The sequence below is a fragment of the Temnothorax nylanderi genome, unplaced genomic scaffold, assembly GCF_030848795.1.
Source record: "Temnothorax nylanderi isolate EJ_2023f unplaced genomic scaffold, tnyl_v1.0 TNYL_tig0027_pilon, whole genome shotgun sequence".
Classification (NCBI taxonomy): Eukaryota; Metazoa; Arthropoda; class Insecta; order Hymenoptera; family Formicidae; genus Temnothorax; species Temnothorax nylanderi.
In genome coordinates, this window is record NW_027249089.1 from 1,645,972 (window position 1) to 1,664,882 (window position 18,911).

General features: G+C 40.6%; 1 protein-coding gene across 1 annotated transcript in view; it reads right to left on the reverse strand.

Annotated features, from left to right (window-relative positions):
* Positions 1-18,119, reverse strand: part of Cow (Proteoglycan Cow) — a 111,074-nt gene extending 92,955 nt beyond the window's left edge. Inside the window, exon 1 of the mRNA XM_071701945.1 lies at positions 17,663-18,119. Within this exon, the coding sequence (XP_071558046.1) occupies positions 17,663-17,764 (102 nt within the window). The 5' untranslated portion in view covers positions 17,765-18,119. The remainder of the gene's footprint in view (positions 1-17,662) is intronic.
* Positions 18,120-18,911: the final 792 nt, after the last annotated feature.

Genomic DNA, 18,911 nt, shown 5'->3' on the forward strand with positions numbered 1-18,911 from the left:
GCATCTTCGCGGTCCAGTCAGTCCAGTGCGATTCGATGTTCCGACGGTGTCCGCAACGATTTGACAGGCCGGCACCGAGAACGTGGAAAATGAAATCCCTACGAAATTCTAATTAGAATCCCCGGCACGCGTAGGTACAGTTCGTCTCGTTACATTGAGTATTCGAAGAGTACGAACCAAAGTTTCAATTTCAGTCTCCAACTCGCTTCGTTCGACATCGTCGTTGTGTTGCAAGACCAGTTTGAAACTCATTCACTGTAGCCGTAGCCGGTCCGCCGAGTACGATTCGCGAACATTTTCCTTGGAAAACCGATTCACGGAGACGCATGAATTAATGAGGAAGAACAAATATCGCCACGAATATCGGCAACGCTTTAACACCGGTGAATTATATCGTCCCCGGTAAACAAGAAGATAATAATCGTTTGCCAACGGTGCAAATATAGACGTTTCGAACAAATCCATCAATGATAAAAATAATAACAAATATACATAATCAAATTTAGATTTTTAACGAAAAGTATAAGCTTTGTTTTAACGTATCTCTTGTGTTAATGTATCGACTCTTGATTCTCGCAAGCAGTACAGTGATATACATCGTCGAATAAAATTTTACGTAATCTCATGTATTCTCTGGATACACGAAATCTCACTCTCAGAACACCAAATGGAAATCAACGAAGCGAGCAGGTAGACGACCGAAATTTTCGTGTCCGCGCGCAGCGGCGTCCGCGGGACCGGACGCCGCAAGTAGTACGTTCTAATTTCTTCGCCGCGGCTGCAGTATTTTCTGTTTACACCGACTGCTTCTACGCGATGTGCAGCAAAATCGATATGTTCATGCCACTCCCTAGCAAAATACGGAGTCGGAATATCCCTCCGGTGCAGCGACGACACGTCGCGTTCACGCGACCGCGCTAAATGCAATCTGCCAATAATAAGACATAACAGTGCGCTCCCGCGTAACCTATAACAGCGTGTATCATAATAAATGGAGATCTTAGATTTATGTGCGGCTGTACAAACGTGCTTCGTGGTGAAATATACAATCGAACGTATTGTCTTCATTACTATTTTTCTTCGCTAAACAAATACGTTACCAGCAGAAAGTCTTGTTCTTTCTCGCCGAAGCTTTATATTTTTAAGATAAAGCTAGCACATTTTCAATATTTAAAAAAGAATATTACAAGAAGATAGATGTATTGAGTAATTAGAGATATACTCCATAATTCTCTCTTTCGCCTACGATCAAATAAATAAAATGATCAGATCATATAACGAACACATTATTGAAAAGGAGATATACGACACATGCGATGTGAATCATTCTAAGTAGACGGTTTAATTTTAAAATTATATCGAATCATTAATTCACTTTGAAGTGTCCGTTATTAACAAGCATGTAAAATCTTTTAGTCTCGCGCAATTCATTGCGATTGGAGGACGGGCAAGGTTTGCTCCGATTTAGAACGTATGCGTTATTGATCCGGACGCGAGTATATGGGACGTTCTCTTTGACAAACGCTACGTGGACGTAAAACTATGTCCACGTTTCCTCCTCGCGTTTAATAACGCAAAATATGATCTTTGAAAACATTACGGCTAGATGAGAAGATTGAGATAGATGATCTTTCTCGTTACTTTATTGCAAGCATCTGAGCAAAATGTACCCGCTAAAAAGGCATAGCTGCTTCTTGTAATGCATATATTTAACCTGTGGAGGACGGGAAGCCTATTTTTAGGCTCAACGGGGGTCACTTATTTTTCATAGTACCTAAAACACTTTGCCATATATATGGAAGTTATAAATAAAAATCATAAAAAGTCATGGCCCGTCCTCTAAAAGTTAATCTATAATTTTCTTACATCTCTCTACATTCCAGTGCAGACCCCGATTTATCAAATGATATATCATTAACAATGCTGTTAGTTCAATTAATCGATAAATCAATAGTATTTTATTGATTACGATGGCGAATAAAATTAAATAAGCTTATAAATAATTACAAGTTCGCTTTAAAGCTTTCATCTCGGCTAAATTGAGGTCATTTATATAATTAATTGGTGTAACATTAACATTTTATATCAATTTAAGTTAAAAATTTATATGAAATAAACTTGTGCTGTCAATATTTACATGCGTTATACTTATCCTAAAAGCGTATTAATTTTTTATCAACATAAATCTAAAAGATTGCTTCAGTAAAAATAGCTTTATAACAAATGTAAATAGTAAAAAGACTCCGGGATTGTTCAATACTTAACGAAATAACTAACAAGCTTTACTATCCAAGTTTCACTATCCACGGGAATTCTTGATATTTACCAATCATTTTCTTAAGACTAGGGGATCGTGAATCATTGTTTACCAAAACGCGGTATTAACTCAGCTATATAGAAAAGAATACTACTCCCCCCAATTTACGATATTGACAATGGAATTATCTTTTATAAAAGAGATTGCTACAAATGTTTTTTCTCAAAAATTCAACTGAAATAAATATTAACGGTTATACGATCATTTTTATTGATTATAAATAAATAGTAAAAATATTATGATTAATATATATGCACTAGTATGCACTGAAATTTTTTCGAGAAAAAGAAAGAAGATGAGATTTAAATAGTAAGCAGTTTTTAGAGATATAATAATGCGGAAATATATCCCACACTCTCTCTCTCTCTCTCTCTGACAATGAGTTACGTTGCCTTATTTACGGAAACGTGTGTAAGCCGTCATCGTCAATTACGCCGATAAATGGAGGCTGTCACTGAATAAAATTCTATAGCGCTCGTCATTCTCAATCGCTCACAGTCACGATTAGTGCCAATTACGCACAATTCGCACGGATATACGATATAGAGAAAGACGATTAATGGAAAGCAGTGCGGACGATGTGAGCGACGTTCGCCATCGCGGCGAGTTTCAGACGTTCATGTAATCGCGCGCCGTGCCGCAAACACGGACACGACTTGCTTGGCGCGGCCGACGCAGCACAAGAGTTACGGGTAAACGGCGAAAACGACCGTCCGTTTTGTCACGGGAGACAAACGGCCTGGAGGAAAAGCGCGAGCGGAGCGCGCTAGCACGCGCGGAGCTACGTCGCCGTCCGAATAACGATGTCGAGATTGCGCCGAGCGATGCGCGTCCCGGGCTTTTGTAGCTTGTCGTTATCGCGACGCGAGTCAAGCACCGGCGCTTTCATTTCGACCCGATCGATCGACGATGTAATGAGATTACAAGTAATGCGACGTTGTAAGGTAACAAAAGCGAAGGATCTCAACTTCGAGATTGCCCGACCGTCCGATTACTCGGACGTTGAATCGTGAAATGCGAATAATAACTTATATCTAACAACGTTAGAATTAGAAATTATCGTCATGCTCGGTTGCGATATATTCAACAGAAACAGAAATTAAAATATTAAAATGTTAAATTCATGAGGTACTTATAATAAAGTTGATTAGTCTTTCATTAACGAAAGAGTAATACTGACAATAATATGGAATCACTTCGCAGTCTATTTGTGAATCGGTGATGAGATAATACGATATAAGTTACATCAATCATTGTTTATACACGCGTGACTTTTTTTAAATCCATTTTGTTTATCCAGTTGCATTTCATATATCGCCTGAATAAATGGTAAATATGGGAGAGAGAGAGAGAGAGAGGGGGGGGGGGCAAGTACTATTATGTAGATAAAGATTTTGCTCTTGGCGTTCACCGTGTCACCGCACAACTCTTCGTGACATGAACATTCATGGTCTTACGTGAAAAATGAGGTGAGGACACGGGTCATAGACATCAGACCTGTAAGAGAAGAAATCATATATCGCGACCTACATTCGTACTTTTTGTACCAACAAGGCGCAAAGAATAGTTTTCTCTCTGTTTCTCGAATTTATTTTATCTCTTGAATTTATTTCGTGCTTGTAAGAGAGGACGCAAACAGCAACCGCTCAACCTCTATAGACGTTTTGCTTTCGACTGAAGAGAGAAAAAAAAGAGTGTTTCGCCACCCCTGAATGCACGGCGGTCTCGCGAAGGGAATATCGAACGGCATCGCCGAAGACAGCCATTGCCAAAACTCTTCGAGCAAACAGGCCCTCGAGGAGACGGAGGGAGTTCGGAAATACGCAGCAAGTTGATTTCGTTTCGAAATTTACCAGGCGAAGGGAAGAACGCGTGAAAAGCCCGATGTCTCCCTCAATATTTCGCGTATTACGTTATCTCTACCGGAAAAAATTATTCCTTTTCCTTTTAAATGTTACCGTCTTCATGCAAAATATTTTCGCATGAATTGTAAGTCGAAAGTTTACGTCCAGTAACTTTGAAATAAAGTTTGAAGGGCAGAAACGAGAGCAAGCTGTATTTTTTATGTATGTATAAGTTATACGAATGAAAAAATTTCATCAGAGATAAAGAAACTTGTAAATTTTCTTTCGTTATATATTACTGCATACACGATTTTTAGTAAACATTCTTCCTATAATTATAAAAATTCTATCGCAATGTGGTTTTGAGTAATTACCGTTTGATTTCCAAAGTGCTGTCAAATATGTTTATCCGAGTCATTCATCCTTATGATTCTATTAATTTAATATATAAGTTGTAACGCAATTGCATATTGAAAGTTAGATAATCCTACTTAACCGTAAAATGTATGGCGAAAATATGAATCGTAATATTATTCACGAAGGACACTGTTTTTGCATCTATTACATCCTTTACTCATAATTTTTCGTGATTACGCTGCTTGTAATGGGCGGAATTGTTAATTTGTAATATTATTATTTAAACGAAAGTGCATGCTGCGATGCGCTGGGTAACAACATATTCAAATTAAACTCGGGTATGTTTGCACGCGCGTATCTCGCATGGCCAGAGAGTTACGCGAAACACAATTCCTTGCGCCATAAATAGGATATATAGGCCGAGTAATCTAATTAATTAGATGCGATATGTGTAACAACGTCACATTTCGTACAAATGTTCCCCCGGTTTCAGTTACGTACGTTGCGTAACGCAAGCAACTGTTGAAATGTATACACAGTTACATTTTGCACCATCTATTCTTGAATCTCTGCCAGGAGATCGAAGTTACTTTTTATACCAGAGCAAAATCTTTATTATACTCTATAACATAGATTTTATGCGCATATTACATTCTATGTTAATATTTGTGTTAATAATTTGTGGAGATAATTCTAATAAAAAAATTAATGCGATATGAATAAATATTTACATTATGATGTAAAAAATGCATATTTTACAAAAATATATAAAATATGTATTACAAAATACATACATATATATTGTATTGCATTGTATATATATTCTATTGTTGTCTGATATCTTCCAGGCCTATTTCTCCTGCCTCTCGGATTCCCTCGTTGTGCTGTCACAATGCTCATTCGCGAAAATGCGGTTAATTACGATCGCGCGCGCACTAATTACCAGAATACGATGATGGCCGGACGCTTTAAATGACGTTCCCGACATTCGTCGCATCACGCAACACGGATTTTGCTACATCGTGACGAATAGAATGTATTCGACGAAAGAAATACGACTGCACAAAGCTACATTACGATATTTCTTTATTGATGGCTTTCTAAGACCGATTATCCCCTCAGCTAATCAGATACTTCGCGGTTGCATCTCGTATTGATATCGTGCGATACAATTAACGAAGTTGAGTTAATGGCTATTTCAAACGCGGTAAACCGCCAAAAATACATACATATATAACCAAAAGTGTTGCGTATTCAATATATTTCGAGCGCATAAATCCTGTGAAATACGCGAAATTATATTAACGAAAAATATGTCATGGGTTTCTATTACTCGACTCACTTGATCTAACAATTAATCTGTTATTTCATGCTGTGTATGCGAAAATTATACTCAAATTGACAAAAAGTTCAAAGCGCGATGCAAAATATATCCGAATTTAAGTATCCATTAAAAATTTTCATAATTATCGCGATACATAAGCGCGAAATGATAACTTATAATATATATATTTCCATCCCCTACGACTTTAATTCCTACTTCAAAGAAATAAATCGAGCGAAATAATGCCTTAATAAACAGGCGTCGAACTTTGATACGAAGTTTACATGACGTTAATTGCTGGAATTAATCAATCCAGTGGGTTGATAATCGCTAATTGTTCGCAGGGAACGTTTCACATTTCGAACACGACGACACGCGAAGCAAGCTCGGCGATGCTACCTGCCCGCTCGAGTCTCACTGTACGAATGGTAGCGCGGCGACCTTGTGTAAACAGCGCGCTGTACGCCGCAATAACAAACATCAAGGCCGAACGTCAACAGAGAATTATACACATTGTCTCGAAATATTCAACACTTTATAAAATACAATCACACTGATATACATATGTATATTCTATTCGATCGAATGTCACATTAATATTGCAATATTATCATGCCGCGTTATCTTTTAAAAAACAACAATATCGTAATAAAGAATAGTATTTTATAATTTTTAATTTTAATGTTTTAAAAATCTATTCTTAGACTTTAAAACATGTTTTTCATAAAATAATCATCATCCTTATCTTAGACCCGCTTCGGAAGAATGTTACAAGATTCAAAATCAATTATGCATGTACGTATAATCTTTGCTCAAGAATCGATTATTTCACACGAATAAACTCAAGCTGTATTTTAAGATAAATTTCACGCGAGTTCCTTAATTGAATCGCGATTGCAAATCTGGTATAACAAGGTATATTCATAATTACATTTAAAAAATGCAGCTAAAATTTTGAAATACGATATGATTTAATAAACTTTATTTATTAAATCATATCGTATCTCAAAATTTCAGCTGCATTTACGGATCTAAGATAAATAAGAATATTAATCTATAAATATATATTTTTTCTTTATTTTATTCATTTTTATCTATTGTACATTTTATCTGTTTTTATTTTTGTGTTTTACGCTTTTAATCTTTAATATTTAACGATTGCTTTTTACAATTATTTATCGAAAAATTTTACCGAAGTACACGATTTAAAGCGATTAATATTTTTACTTGAAAAATCTGTTAAATTATTTCCAAAGCACTTTTTAAACATTCGTTTGCGTTTAAAACAAATATTTACATATTTTAAATAATGTAATGTTTGAAATTTATTTTGTTTTAAAATATAAATCTTTAAATCATAACAACGATTAATATTGCTTAACACAAGAATATAATATCGTCATTTCATCAGAAATTCATGCACTCAAAAGCTGGCATCTACATCAACTTCCGAAAGTCGCTAAGTAACGAAACGTTGACGCGCATATCCCTCCCGTCGATGAGCAAACACATTGGTTGTATATAAATCACGAAAGTTTCAGGATTATGGTTTAACGCTCTCGCGAGTCAGGCAAAGACAACGGGAAGAGTCTTGCGGAATTATCGTTCTCGCGCGCGCAAATCTCTCGCTAAAGTTTCAACGAGCTCGTTGAAAGACGCTGTCGCGTTCACAAAGGGTAAGTATTGAAACGAAATCTATTTCCGTGTCGTTGTTTGGCGAAGAGATAGAAAAAATATACAGGAAGCGTCGCGATAGAGTGAAACGCCTCTAACAGGGAGGAAAAGCTAAAAGTTTCGGAGGCACGTACCGTCGCCATCGGTCTGCGGGGATGGTAGCAAAAGAAGCGCGGAACGCGAACGAGAGGGGGGGAAAGAACTCGACCGAATGGGGAGGTGGGGCCACGAGGACGTGGAAGAAAGAGGGTGAGATAGAGCAGAATGGAGAGATCTAACCCATATCGGAGTAGTGGTAGTACTCGTTCTCGTTGTCGCCGGTCGTCGTCGAAGCGAAAGCGTTCGATGAAAAAGTCGTTCGTCGGCGCCCGCCAGTCTGGCCAATATTTTACTATCCAGCGGCATCGTCCCGGTTCCGCCCCGCTTCCAGTCCGTCTCGTTGCATCTCTGTCCCTCCCCCCGTGCCAACATTATCCGCAGCTTCCTCTTCGCTGGGCAAAAGAAACGACGGAGGAGATAGAGGCGGAGGGTGGAAGGGACTGAAGGGAGAAAGGGCGAAAAGAGCAGGACGAAAGGATGGTGACGGAATGGTTCGCGGCCGACGAATATGTTCCATCATCTGGATCGTGCACAAATATCCAGGGGAACCGAATGATCCGCGCAACGTCGCGATAAAAGGGGGGGAAACTTTTGCAGTTGCCGCCACTTTAATCTCCAGTCTCCGCACATGGAGACGAAAGATAAGGGTCGAGTCGTGACGTTCTACGCTCGAGGTTCTCGCACGTGAAAACACACGTGAGAAATATTGATTTCTGTTACGAGATCTCGCAAGTTTCCTAATCGCCATGACTCGGCGTTGAGACTTCGGCGTTAGATACGAGATCGTTTACATATGTCTGGGGTATACGTTACTGCATTTATCGTCATTACACCTGCGGTCGTTGCTTGAGTAGAGAATTTACTCGAGCTTTCCGGTAAGATACGTATCTATCGCCTTCTCATGATGCAGCAGGTTTTATCGATGTCAATATTATATTGCACAACGGATCTTGATTTACGTAACAAACTCTTCGAGTTTCTGAGTTAAACTGAAGTATCAAAGTATCAATAGTTTCCGAGTTATGAGTAATTGGAACTGAAAAACTTAGCGAACCGAGTTACACTGAAACGCAATAAGACAGCGAGGAGCATTGTCTGTTTAACTTGAAATAAATTTTACTTTTCCAGAATCGTTATCCCTGACTGGCAAAATATTTTAATGTGTCTATATAATATAAGGAATTCATAATTTACAAAATAATAATAGGAATCTACCCTGAGGAGAAAATATATGACAAATACGTGAAATAATTAATGTTTTATTAAAATTAAGGTCGGGGTTTCTAAGAAAGCATTCGTCGACACAGATATATATACAGTAAGTTAAAATAGCTAGAATAGAGGTAGAACGTAATTTCGGATAACGAGATTTACGGCACACAACGCTGCATTATTCGAATTTATACGTCAGTCATTGTTAATTAAGAGTAGTTAATTAAGAGCGCGGATAATGTCACGGTGCGGTAACCAGACATTCCGTGGTGCTTTTCAACTTCGCGGGTAGAAGCGAGATAAGATTTTCGCGCTCAGCAGGGAAGCGGGGAAGCCTTGCGAATAGGTATAGGAAATTTATTCGCGAGTAACTCGAAACTTTGTTTCTAAAATCAATTATACGACGGAAAATTGCTTAAACGACGAAGGTCGATCGAAGTCGCGACTTCAAGATCTTCCCTCATTTTATACGATCCGATTGTGGCACATGCTTCCGGAATTCCGGAAAAAGTCATCTTCGCCTCCCGAAAGAGCCTCCTCTCCAAGAGGGAAAGTTTCGGGGAAACTGCGCCGATTCTCCGCAGCATACGAGATTACAACGACAGGATAAAACTTGTGCGCAGTTTCTCAATCGTTCGGCGAGATCAAACCTGCAAAGTAGGTCCAAGGGGATGATAATGGTTACCGCGTAGCGATAGCCCTTGGGATTAATTTCGCAATCGGTTATATTACTGTGCCGTCGGTCTCGCACGAATTATCTCGATCGTATATCTTAAAAGTTATAAGGCACAGTGGAGGAATGGAAATAAAAAAATTATTTTTTTCTCAATAAAAAAGCAGTTAAAGATAACATTATGATATTCGTGTGTACATTTATAGCTGCACGATTAAAAGAAGAAGACATAATTTAGTGCTGTTTATAAGAAGAATTCTTTTAATAGTGAATAAAAATTTTGAAAATATCCAAGCATTTGTATTTTACAATTATAAATAAGATATATAATTACATATTTTTGTCATATATTGTTATATATACGCGTCATATATTTTACGAAAAGTCGAAAAAAAATTACATTACTGACATATTCATTAAATACCATACGCGTGTTAGTATGTAATTGCGATCTCTTTAAAATACCTGAAAAAGATTTTGAGTGAAGAAGTGATGAGTATTAATACGAGTCGTTCAGTCGCGCATAAATCTTTCAGAATATTATAAATTTTAATGAGATGTAAATGCAAGCTGATGCGTTAAATTTAGCAAAATTTCCGAAAAACTGGGTACGAAAAACTGGAACAAACGGCACAATTTACAACGACACGAAATCATCTGGGTCGAACTCGCGAAAAGTAGGGTATAACTCCAAGAAACGCGAAATAGATGCGCAAACAGCCAATACGGTTTAACCCCTTAAGCCAGTAATCGATATTCCTGGCGATCAATGCCGCTCTCATACTCGACCGTGGGTCGTCCGCGATAGGAGGAGCCGCGTTTGGAAAATTGGAAAACTATCGGTTGCCTGACGGGGCGAATCACTACGAAGACAAAGGGCCGACGAAACTTGGGCTACGGAAAATGCCTTTGCCAATTTAGGGGTTGTCAGCCCGCTGAAGGACGGCGGCAAATAAAGCCAGATATGCGCCTGACACTTGGAAATTTCGAGTGCCGTGAGCACGAGACGAGAGGCAGAATCCCTTTATGAACTTTCTAACGTACTTCGACGCATACTTTTATGAAATGCGACGTGAGGATGTGATGCGGAAATAGTCGAAAATAGCCTGGCTGCGGAAAAAAGCTTTTCGCGATCCTTTCGATGGCTTTACCTAGCTGTGAGTCACCGATTGTGAATAATTATATGGAAAATCGTGAAACTTGAGAAATGTAGAGCAGCAGTAATAGAAAGTTTATTTATAATCCCACAAGTTTCCCATAAATGGCAATTATAGGATTAATTATCAGCTATTATAAATGCTCGAAACAATGGTTACAAATATCCAGATAAAAGAAATAAAATGTAATATAAAATAAGGAAGAGAAATAGTATAAAGTATTCAAGCACGATGACGAAATTGGTGGTGACATAATCTTATAGGAATTATTAGATGGATTATTAATGAATGACAGTTTTCTGACTCATCAAATCCCAATATAGAAAATTCCAATCAGATGAAAATATCTCGTCGTAAGCGTGAGCGTAGCTTTATTATAGATTTTCTATAATAAAGAACTCTAACGTGATTGAAAAACCGGACAACTGAACAAGATGCAAATCCATCTCGTTTAGAAGAAAAAAGAATAATATTTAAAATTCTAAAAATTGCAAACTATTCTCCTACATCCGTATAATGTAATACCACTCTAGAAAATTTTTTTTAAGAAAAGATACCCTCACACACACACACACACACACACACACACAAAAGCATTAAAAATAAGACAGCAGTCACAAAATTTGAAATAGAATAATAGAAAAGTAATTCGAATAATAGAAAAGTAATTTAAAATGTACGATTTAATATAAATGGCTTACACAGACTCGTTGATTGGAATATCAATATTAAGCAACATTGCTGTAATATTTAAACAGTGTTTAAAACTAATTAAAATTCATCCTCCGAGATAACTAGGGTAAAGTGTATATTTCGGATCAGATCCTAATTCGGATCAGCAAATTTGAAATGCCTCTCTAGCCGACTGTACCTATCATATGTGGAATTTTTTCACTAATTATCTATAGCTATAAGGGATAGCTATAGACAATAGCGAAAAAAAAATCCACATATGATAAATACAGTCGGCTATATAGAGAGACATTTCAAATTTGCTGATCCGAATTAGGATCTGATCCGAAATATGTACTTTACCCTACCGTATTAATTCCGTTTTGTTATGAGTGCACAGATCTATATCATTCTCAGTGATTCACGATTAGAGCATCGCAGTTACATCCCGGTAAAAGCTTTTACCACAATGTCGCACCTAAGTGCAAAAATGTATGACGCGATGTGCTGCGCCTGGTGTGCTCTCTTGCCTACAATAAACAATAAACTCGCCGAGCGAAGGTATCGCGGAGTGCACGATCGTAAGGCGAATGGATGTGACACGGCGAGAGTTGGCAAATGTTGCCTAGTCGAGGTGTCAGTCGACATTCCCGACATTCCTACCACCTGCCGTATTCGAGGCGATTTGCTTCACCTGTCTCTGCTGCATTGCACCGGTATGCAAACGGCGGTATTCCATAATCCGCGATTCCGCGACGTCAACCGAAGAGATGCCGACAATTTGACATTCGCAAAAACGTAACGAAGGCAAGAAAGAGATTGACATTGCTAAATAAAAACCTTTGCAGAACGACTTGTTAATGCAGAAAATGTCAAAGTCAGCGTTACGTGACGTTACCTTTGTTTGGCAGAAAACACGCAAAGATGACAATCGATATAAAGACGGAATGAAATTTAGATTATTATATCTGTATTGAATGAATAGTATATAAGAAAATACACTGTTTAAATGAATAAAAGTATTATAAATCTATGACGTGAAATATACGTGTAATAATTATATACATGTGTCGAAAATACCAGTGGAAAGTATTTAAAAAGTCGTAAGTACCTACATATATATTTTTATGATGGAATTCCTTCTCAGGTTTTATATCGCGTTGCCACTACTAAAATTATATAGCATATTTCATCCGCTACATTAACGTCAAAAATATTCTATATCGCCTAAAACTTGTGCTTCAGTAAATATCGATGGAAAAACAACGAAGACGGGGAAACTGGCGAAGTAGTAGTTTCTACATCGCGGTAACTGCCGGTTCGAGAGAAACTCGAGCGAATTTCGTTCGAAACGCGGTAAACTTGACTTCAAACCGGTCTAACCGAATTTTGAGTTAGGATTAACCCGATGCACTCGATTGGAAAATTATAGATACCACACGCGCTTCGAGAACGAACATCACGTACGGAAGCGATCGGCCAATTTCGAAACGTCGATGTCGATGTTACTGCCGCGATTAGGAATACGGGCAGACGATCGAAAAACCGTCGAAATTGTCGCGGTCATCGCCAAGTTTCTCAATTATAGAAACGAACGAGACGACTCCACGAAATATTTCGCGATGTGGAAAACGAATTCAGTCGCGGCGATCTTAACTTTGTGCCGTAAACCGCAGCTCAGGCAGAATCTGCGAAAACGAGAGAGAAATCGCCGCGAATTTATCCGCGGGTGTGTTTGTCTCGCGTCACGTGATATCCGTGATATCGAAGGGAAAATGGGAATTCCACCGTTCCGCGAGTACCCGATCGAAAATCACAACTTTACGTCGAAAACATTGCCTCGCGCTACGTTCCATCGCGGAGAACTGTCAACGCGCGGTGAAAAGTGCAAGCTACAAACAACTGCGTTGTACTATCGACACCGCGGTGGTATAAAAAAACATTTAAATCTCTCTCTCTCTCTCTCTCTTTCTCTCGCAATAAAATAAATTCTTTTGTCTCGCCATCGCGGCCTGTCGCCCGACCGAGTCCTCGGATGCAGTCATATCGATACGCGGAGCATCGATCGCGTTCGGGGAAAGCTATATGCATCAACGACGTGATTTATGCGACCGTACGATTTATGCTGTGTACATTCCGTATTCTAAAATATAATTCTCTGCACAAACAGTTCGTGCACGGTATGAAAGATTACGATGTATTTCCATGTAAATTTAATTTAATCCGACATTTCCGCAGCAACGTTATCAAACCCGATGCGCGAGCGCATGCATGTCGGATTAAGCATGTAACGATATCTTAGTAATATTTAAAATGTCCCAAATTTGCGTTAATTCACAAAATACGGAAGGTATACGTATAAAATAATAAATATAAAATATAGAGATGTACAAAAAGGCGGATATAGATATAAAATATGAAAATTATATCCTTTTATATTCGTCTCGATATTCGTTTAGTCTCACAATCAGAATGTGATGACAAAAACTAGTAACGAGTGCTCTGAAATGTGGTGTTAATACATTTAAACTCGAATTCAACTGTCATTCTTAAATCATCCTTACTTTTGCAACAAAATTTTTCAAGATTTAAAGTTGTCATTACATCTCGTATCGCAATGCAAATAATATGAAACAAGATCGATGTATTCTATTAAAAACCATAATTCATAAAACTTGCTAAGACACAAATTTTTCAGCTGCATCGTATGCATTACTCGCGAATTATCGCGTCGATAAAAGGGAAGAAACTGACAATCGCGCAAGGTGGAAGCGCGTGCACGGCTTCAAATACAAATCTCTATTCGAGTCTCTATTAAAGGAGACGCGTCGCATCAAGAGCGGCCGTATTTTCGCCACGCATTCAGCGTTAAACACGGCTGCGTGGCTCCGACATCAACGTCCCATTCAACGTCACGTTAACGTTTTGAATGGGATTCTCATGCCGTACGAATGAATCAACAAGCTTTTCGGAATCGGACGAGCGTGCGGCGTTTAACGTTAAATGATCGGGGAGGTAATACACGGATCGCGCGGGAGGAGGACGTACGCGAGAAAGTAAGAAAATACAACACGCGACAACTGTACTTAACTGATGCACTTAACTATACACACACGCCCGTTTACCTTCGAGGCACTGGGTCGCGCACAACGTTCGCCGAGGATCGATATAGACGGCAGATTCTTTCGCGTTTATGTGCAAGGTAATCGATTCGCCGGTATAAGTACGTATACAGCGAAAGACGGCACACGTATCCATAAAGATCGTCCGGCGGCATACGATAAGGGATCACCGAAATCGATTATTGGAACTTACAAATCGCGGAAACGCGTAACGACGCTCGTAATAACTCCGGGAGGACAGGCGGTCCCATTATTCGCGCTCGGAAACTCCGCAAGGCCGACAATTCTTATCGTTTCCTCGCCCGAGCGGGTTACTACGTCTCTTCCGTTTCGCCGTTCGCCCGTTTCGCCCCCGCCTGTCCTCGTGCACGCACACAAAAGGGAACAAGAACTCGCGAGTTTTTTTTTTACTCGCGGTGTCTCCTCTCGGCGATGGCGCATTCAGACGCGCCGGTAAACGGCGACAAGTCGCTAAGAGACTCGAGATATTTATGCGAAATGTCTCGCATAAATAGCGCGGCGGCGCGCGGCGGCGGCCGTAGAACGAATGGCTCTTGTGCGAGTTTGCGATCTCAATGCCGATTGCTGTATAATACTGCAAGGAACTCCTAATTATTTCCGAATTACGCCAGATTAATCTGACAAAATTGTAAGAGTAAACTTGTCATTCGGTTGGAAATGCAATTAAAACATGTGCTATATGTGCTAGAGGGAATTCATCGACGAGTAAAAAACTCCCCAAAAGTTTTCTTCTTTCTTTTTCTTTTAATGCAATCCTACGGGATATACAGATTGCGTCCAACTGAAAACTGTAGTAATATAATAAATATAATGTATACAAATTAAGTCGAGAACTTGAGAATTTTAAAGCTTTAAAAACACGCGTTTCGTAATGGCAAAAAGAGAAATTCTGCAAACAGAAATATATATACAGTTATATTAGCAAATTCGACTAATTGTAAGGGAGCAGGTATAAAATTAATAGTAAACTGATTTTCTCTATAGTAATTTATATCTGCTATAAATTCTCGAAAATATATTTGAGTCTGTTAGAGAATTCTTTCTTAAACTAATTTTTTAAATAGGCCACATTTAATTTGGACACAAACCGCTGTATTAATCAGATAATAATAGAGAGATTCTACTGAAAAAGAATATCTCTTTGGGTATTCTCTCGCATTTATATTCGTCGGTTTCCTTCGCACGCCAGCTTGCAGGATTGTGTTCTATTTTCCCGTCACGGTCTCATGCTGATTTCGAATCAATCAATGTTGCCTGCGCTTGTCTCGTGCAACACCGAACTCGGTGACGAGGCTACGGTTGTTTCGGAACCCGCCGCGCCGCGCCGGTGCAACCTGGTGCAAAGCGGCACGCGAGGAAACCGCTAGCGAAGCACGCCTCGTGCCCCGCGGGCTCGGAACTCAAACCTGTGAGCAACATCGAAGGCACTCGGCTAACGAAGAGAAAGTCGCGCGTCTCGTTAAACACATCCAAAATTCAACAATGGGAAGAAACAGACGGACTCGGGGTATATTTTGCGCAAACGCCGGCTTCGTTGTAGAAAATATATAGGAAGGGCGGAAACGAATGAGACAAGTGTTCTCTCTCTCTCTTTCTTTCTTTAGCGACGCCCCGATCGTCCGGAACGGAGCCGGAAGGGTTGAACGATAACGTTCGCGGTTTCTGGCACTGGCGACGCGCGGAAATTGTGATTCGATCGCGCCCGTGCACGCGCGTGTGCGTGCGAGCCACGCGCAAAATAAACAATTACGTCGAGTAACCCATATTTCAGTCCGGAGTCCAGTTACGCGAAAGTAAGAGAGCCGCGGACACTCGGCGTTTCTCTCCCGCGTAACGACTGCACGCCGTAATTGTATATTGCGTTCCAACGCGATCGTGAGCGTCACAGCAGCGTGAATCTCTCAACCGATCGCGCGTATGTACATTCACTCGTAATTCAGTAGCGAAGTCGCGACAGCGGAGACCTTTGCGAGCCCGAGAAAGGAGCTCGTGCGTGCCTCGTGAAATTCGGAAATTTTATTCCGGAAAAATCGTTTCTCAGATACGTGCGAGTACACTCGCGGTGAAGATTGAACTCGGGATTTCCCTACGATACTATATCACAAGCCCAGATAAGACAAGTACCTAAAAAATACTGGAAAGGATGTAAAGGGCGTATCTTGGACATTTTTTTAATGTTATCATTCGGAAACCGATGGCAATTGCCCACGCGAACATTTGAAAATGCACGTTAATTCGTCGTTTGCTAAACATTTGTGAATAAAAAAAGACAAATCCGAATATTGAATGCAAAAATAAAGGATAACGGGCGAAATTATTTGCTAAATATTTGACAAATAACTAAGATAGTGCCAAAAAATCGAACGTAAAGAATTTTGAACATAAAAATTCGTCGTTTGCTAAACATTTGCAAATAACAAAAGACAATGTTCAAATATTGAATATAAATTAAGGATAACAGGTGTAATTGGATACTTGCTAAATCTGGCAAATAACAAAGACAGTGGCAAAAAATCGAACATGAAAAATTTGATCTTAAATCGATCGCTGGGTAGAGATACGGCGAGAAATAAATAAAATGCAAATATTCTCGAATAATACGCGCGCTTGATGTTAATGGTATTCCACTTACGGGATAAACGCACAAGTGTCTGCACAAGCATTCTGAATACGAATGCAGGAGCAGCATCACTTTCTCCCTTCATCGCGAGAGCGCTTTTGCGGGAAAATTATAACGCGCCAAGGTTTTGTTGCAGCGCGTAACTTCGAATCGATGAATCGCGGTTATACTCCGACACGAAGAGACCTTGGAATTTCGGAGCGGGCGGCGAAAGGACGTCAAAAAGCGGTTGTTTCGCAACAATTCGCAACGGCGAAGCGCCACCCTCCGGCGGAGTCGCCGCCGTTGTTATTGCCGATTGTGACACTTCGCTTCTCTATCAATTTTATTCTATCCGCTAACGAGCGGACGCGTCTCACCCCGCGGGAAACGTCGCTCGAGGAGTTACCGTTCCCGGATCGGGCGATCGTTCGAGAAATTGTCGCATCCGTCTCGTCGCGGTATCTATCTTCTCCGCGCGAGCCGGAAATAAGGAAAGGAAAAAAAACCTGTCAACCACTGTGTCGTTAAAGACACGATCCGCGACACGGGAGGGTGTCGCGGCGAAAGAAGGACGTCGTTTGGACTTACCTCCTCGGCGAATTCGAAATCCCCGTCGAATTTCCTCTTGCATCTCACCCCCGTGGCCAGAACCAGCAGCACCGCGGCCGCGAGCATCCACGAGAATCGCATGGCTGAAGCCGCCGCCGTCGGGTTTCCTCCGAGTCCTCTCTCTCTCCTTATCCCCGGAACCGTCACTTACTTCACCGCGGAAGACGCTCGCGCGCGCGGCGCGACAAAGAGAAAGAGAGGAGATCGGCACGCGCGAGTACACCGTCAAACGTCAAAACGGAAGGACGAAGTATTCGGGGCGGTTGACGCGGACGACGCAACCGATGAACGACGTCCGGCGCACGCGAAACTCCGACTTGCCGTGTATGTATAATGTATATATATATGTATGTGTACGCGCGAGGTGCTCGACGCGGAACGGAAACGCGCAGCTCGATAGCCGAACGAGTTGTGCGGTAACCGCGCGAGGTGAGGCGACACCGTCTCACTGCCGTTGGCTGCGCCACCAGAGGCGCGCGCACATCCCCCCCACCCCCCGCTCATTGGCCGAGTCCAAACGAATCGCGCGCACGGAGAGGGGGCCGGTAGCGCGCGCGCGCGCGCGCGCTACCCGTTCGGCCGTTCTCGCCGCTCGGCGTGCACCTGTTCGGCAGCCTTCGGCGCGCGCGGACACCCCGCCGCCAGTCAATACCTTCAGCTGCTAGTTCACCTACCTACCTACCTACCTGATGTAGCCCGTGGCTTTGACGGAGAAAAAGGGAGGAAAAAAAAATGATTGCGGGGAATTCGTCGGAAAAGGGCACCGGGGAAAAATCCAGTCCCGTTCTCCCCAGACGATCTCGGCCGTTCGGCCTGATCGACCAATCTTTTTTTTTTTCCTTTCATTCTCTTCGTTACGATTGCTATTGCTATCATTGTTCTCTCCTGTTACCTTACTTTAGTAAATCGTCGTATTGCGTCCCTTAGAGGATGGAAAAATTCACACAAATAAAAAGAAAGTTTTACTTTTCTGGATTGACGGTCTTCCATTGTCTTCTGATATTTATGCGACCCGAATCGAAACGTAAAACATTAAGTTCCCGAGTGTATACGCCAATACCCATTCCAATTAATATGATAAATTTATTGGCAATGTCAATTTTAGATGTAACCTAAAGCGAAAATCTATTTTCGCATTTGTTACATTACATCTTTCATTACGTGCCAGTTTACGTACGGGTCTGTAAAAGTGTAAATAAATGATCAGCACTTAACGTAACGTGTTATG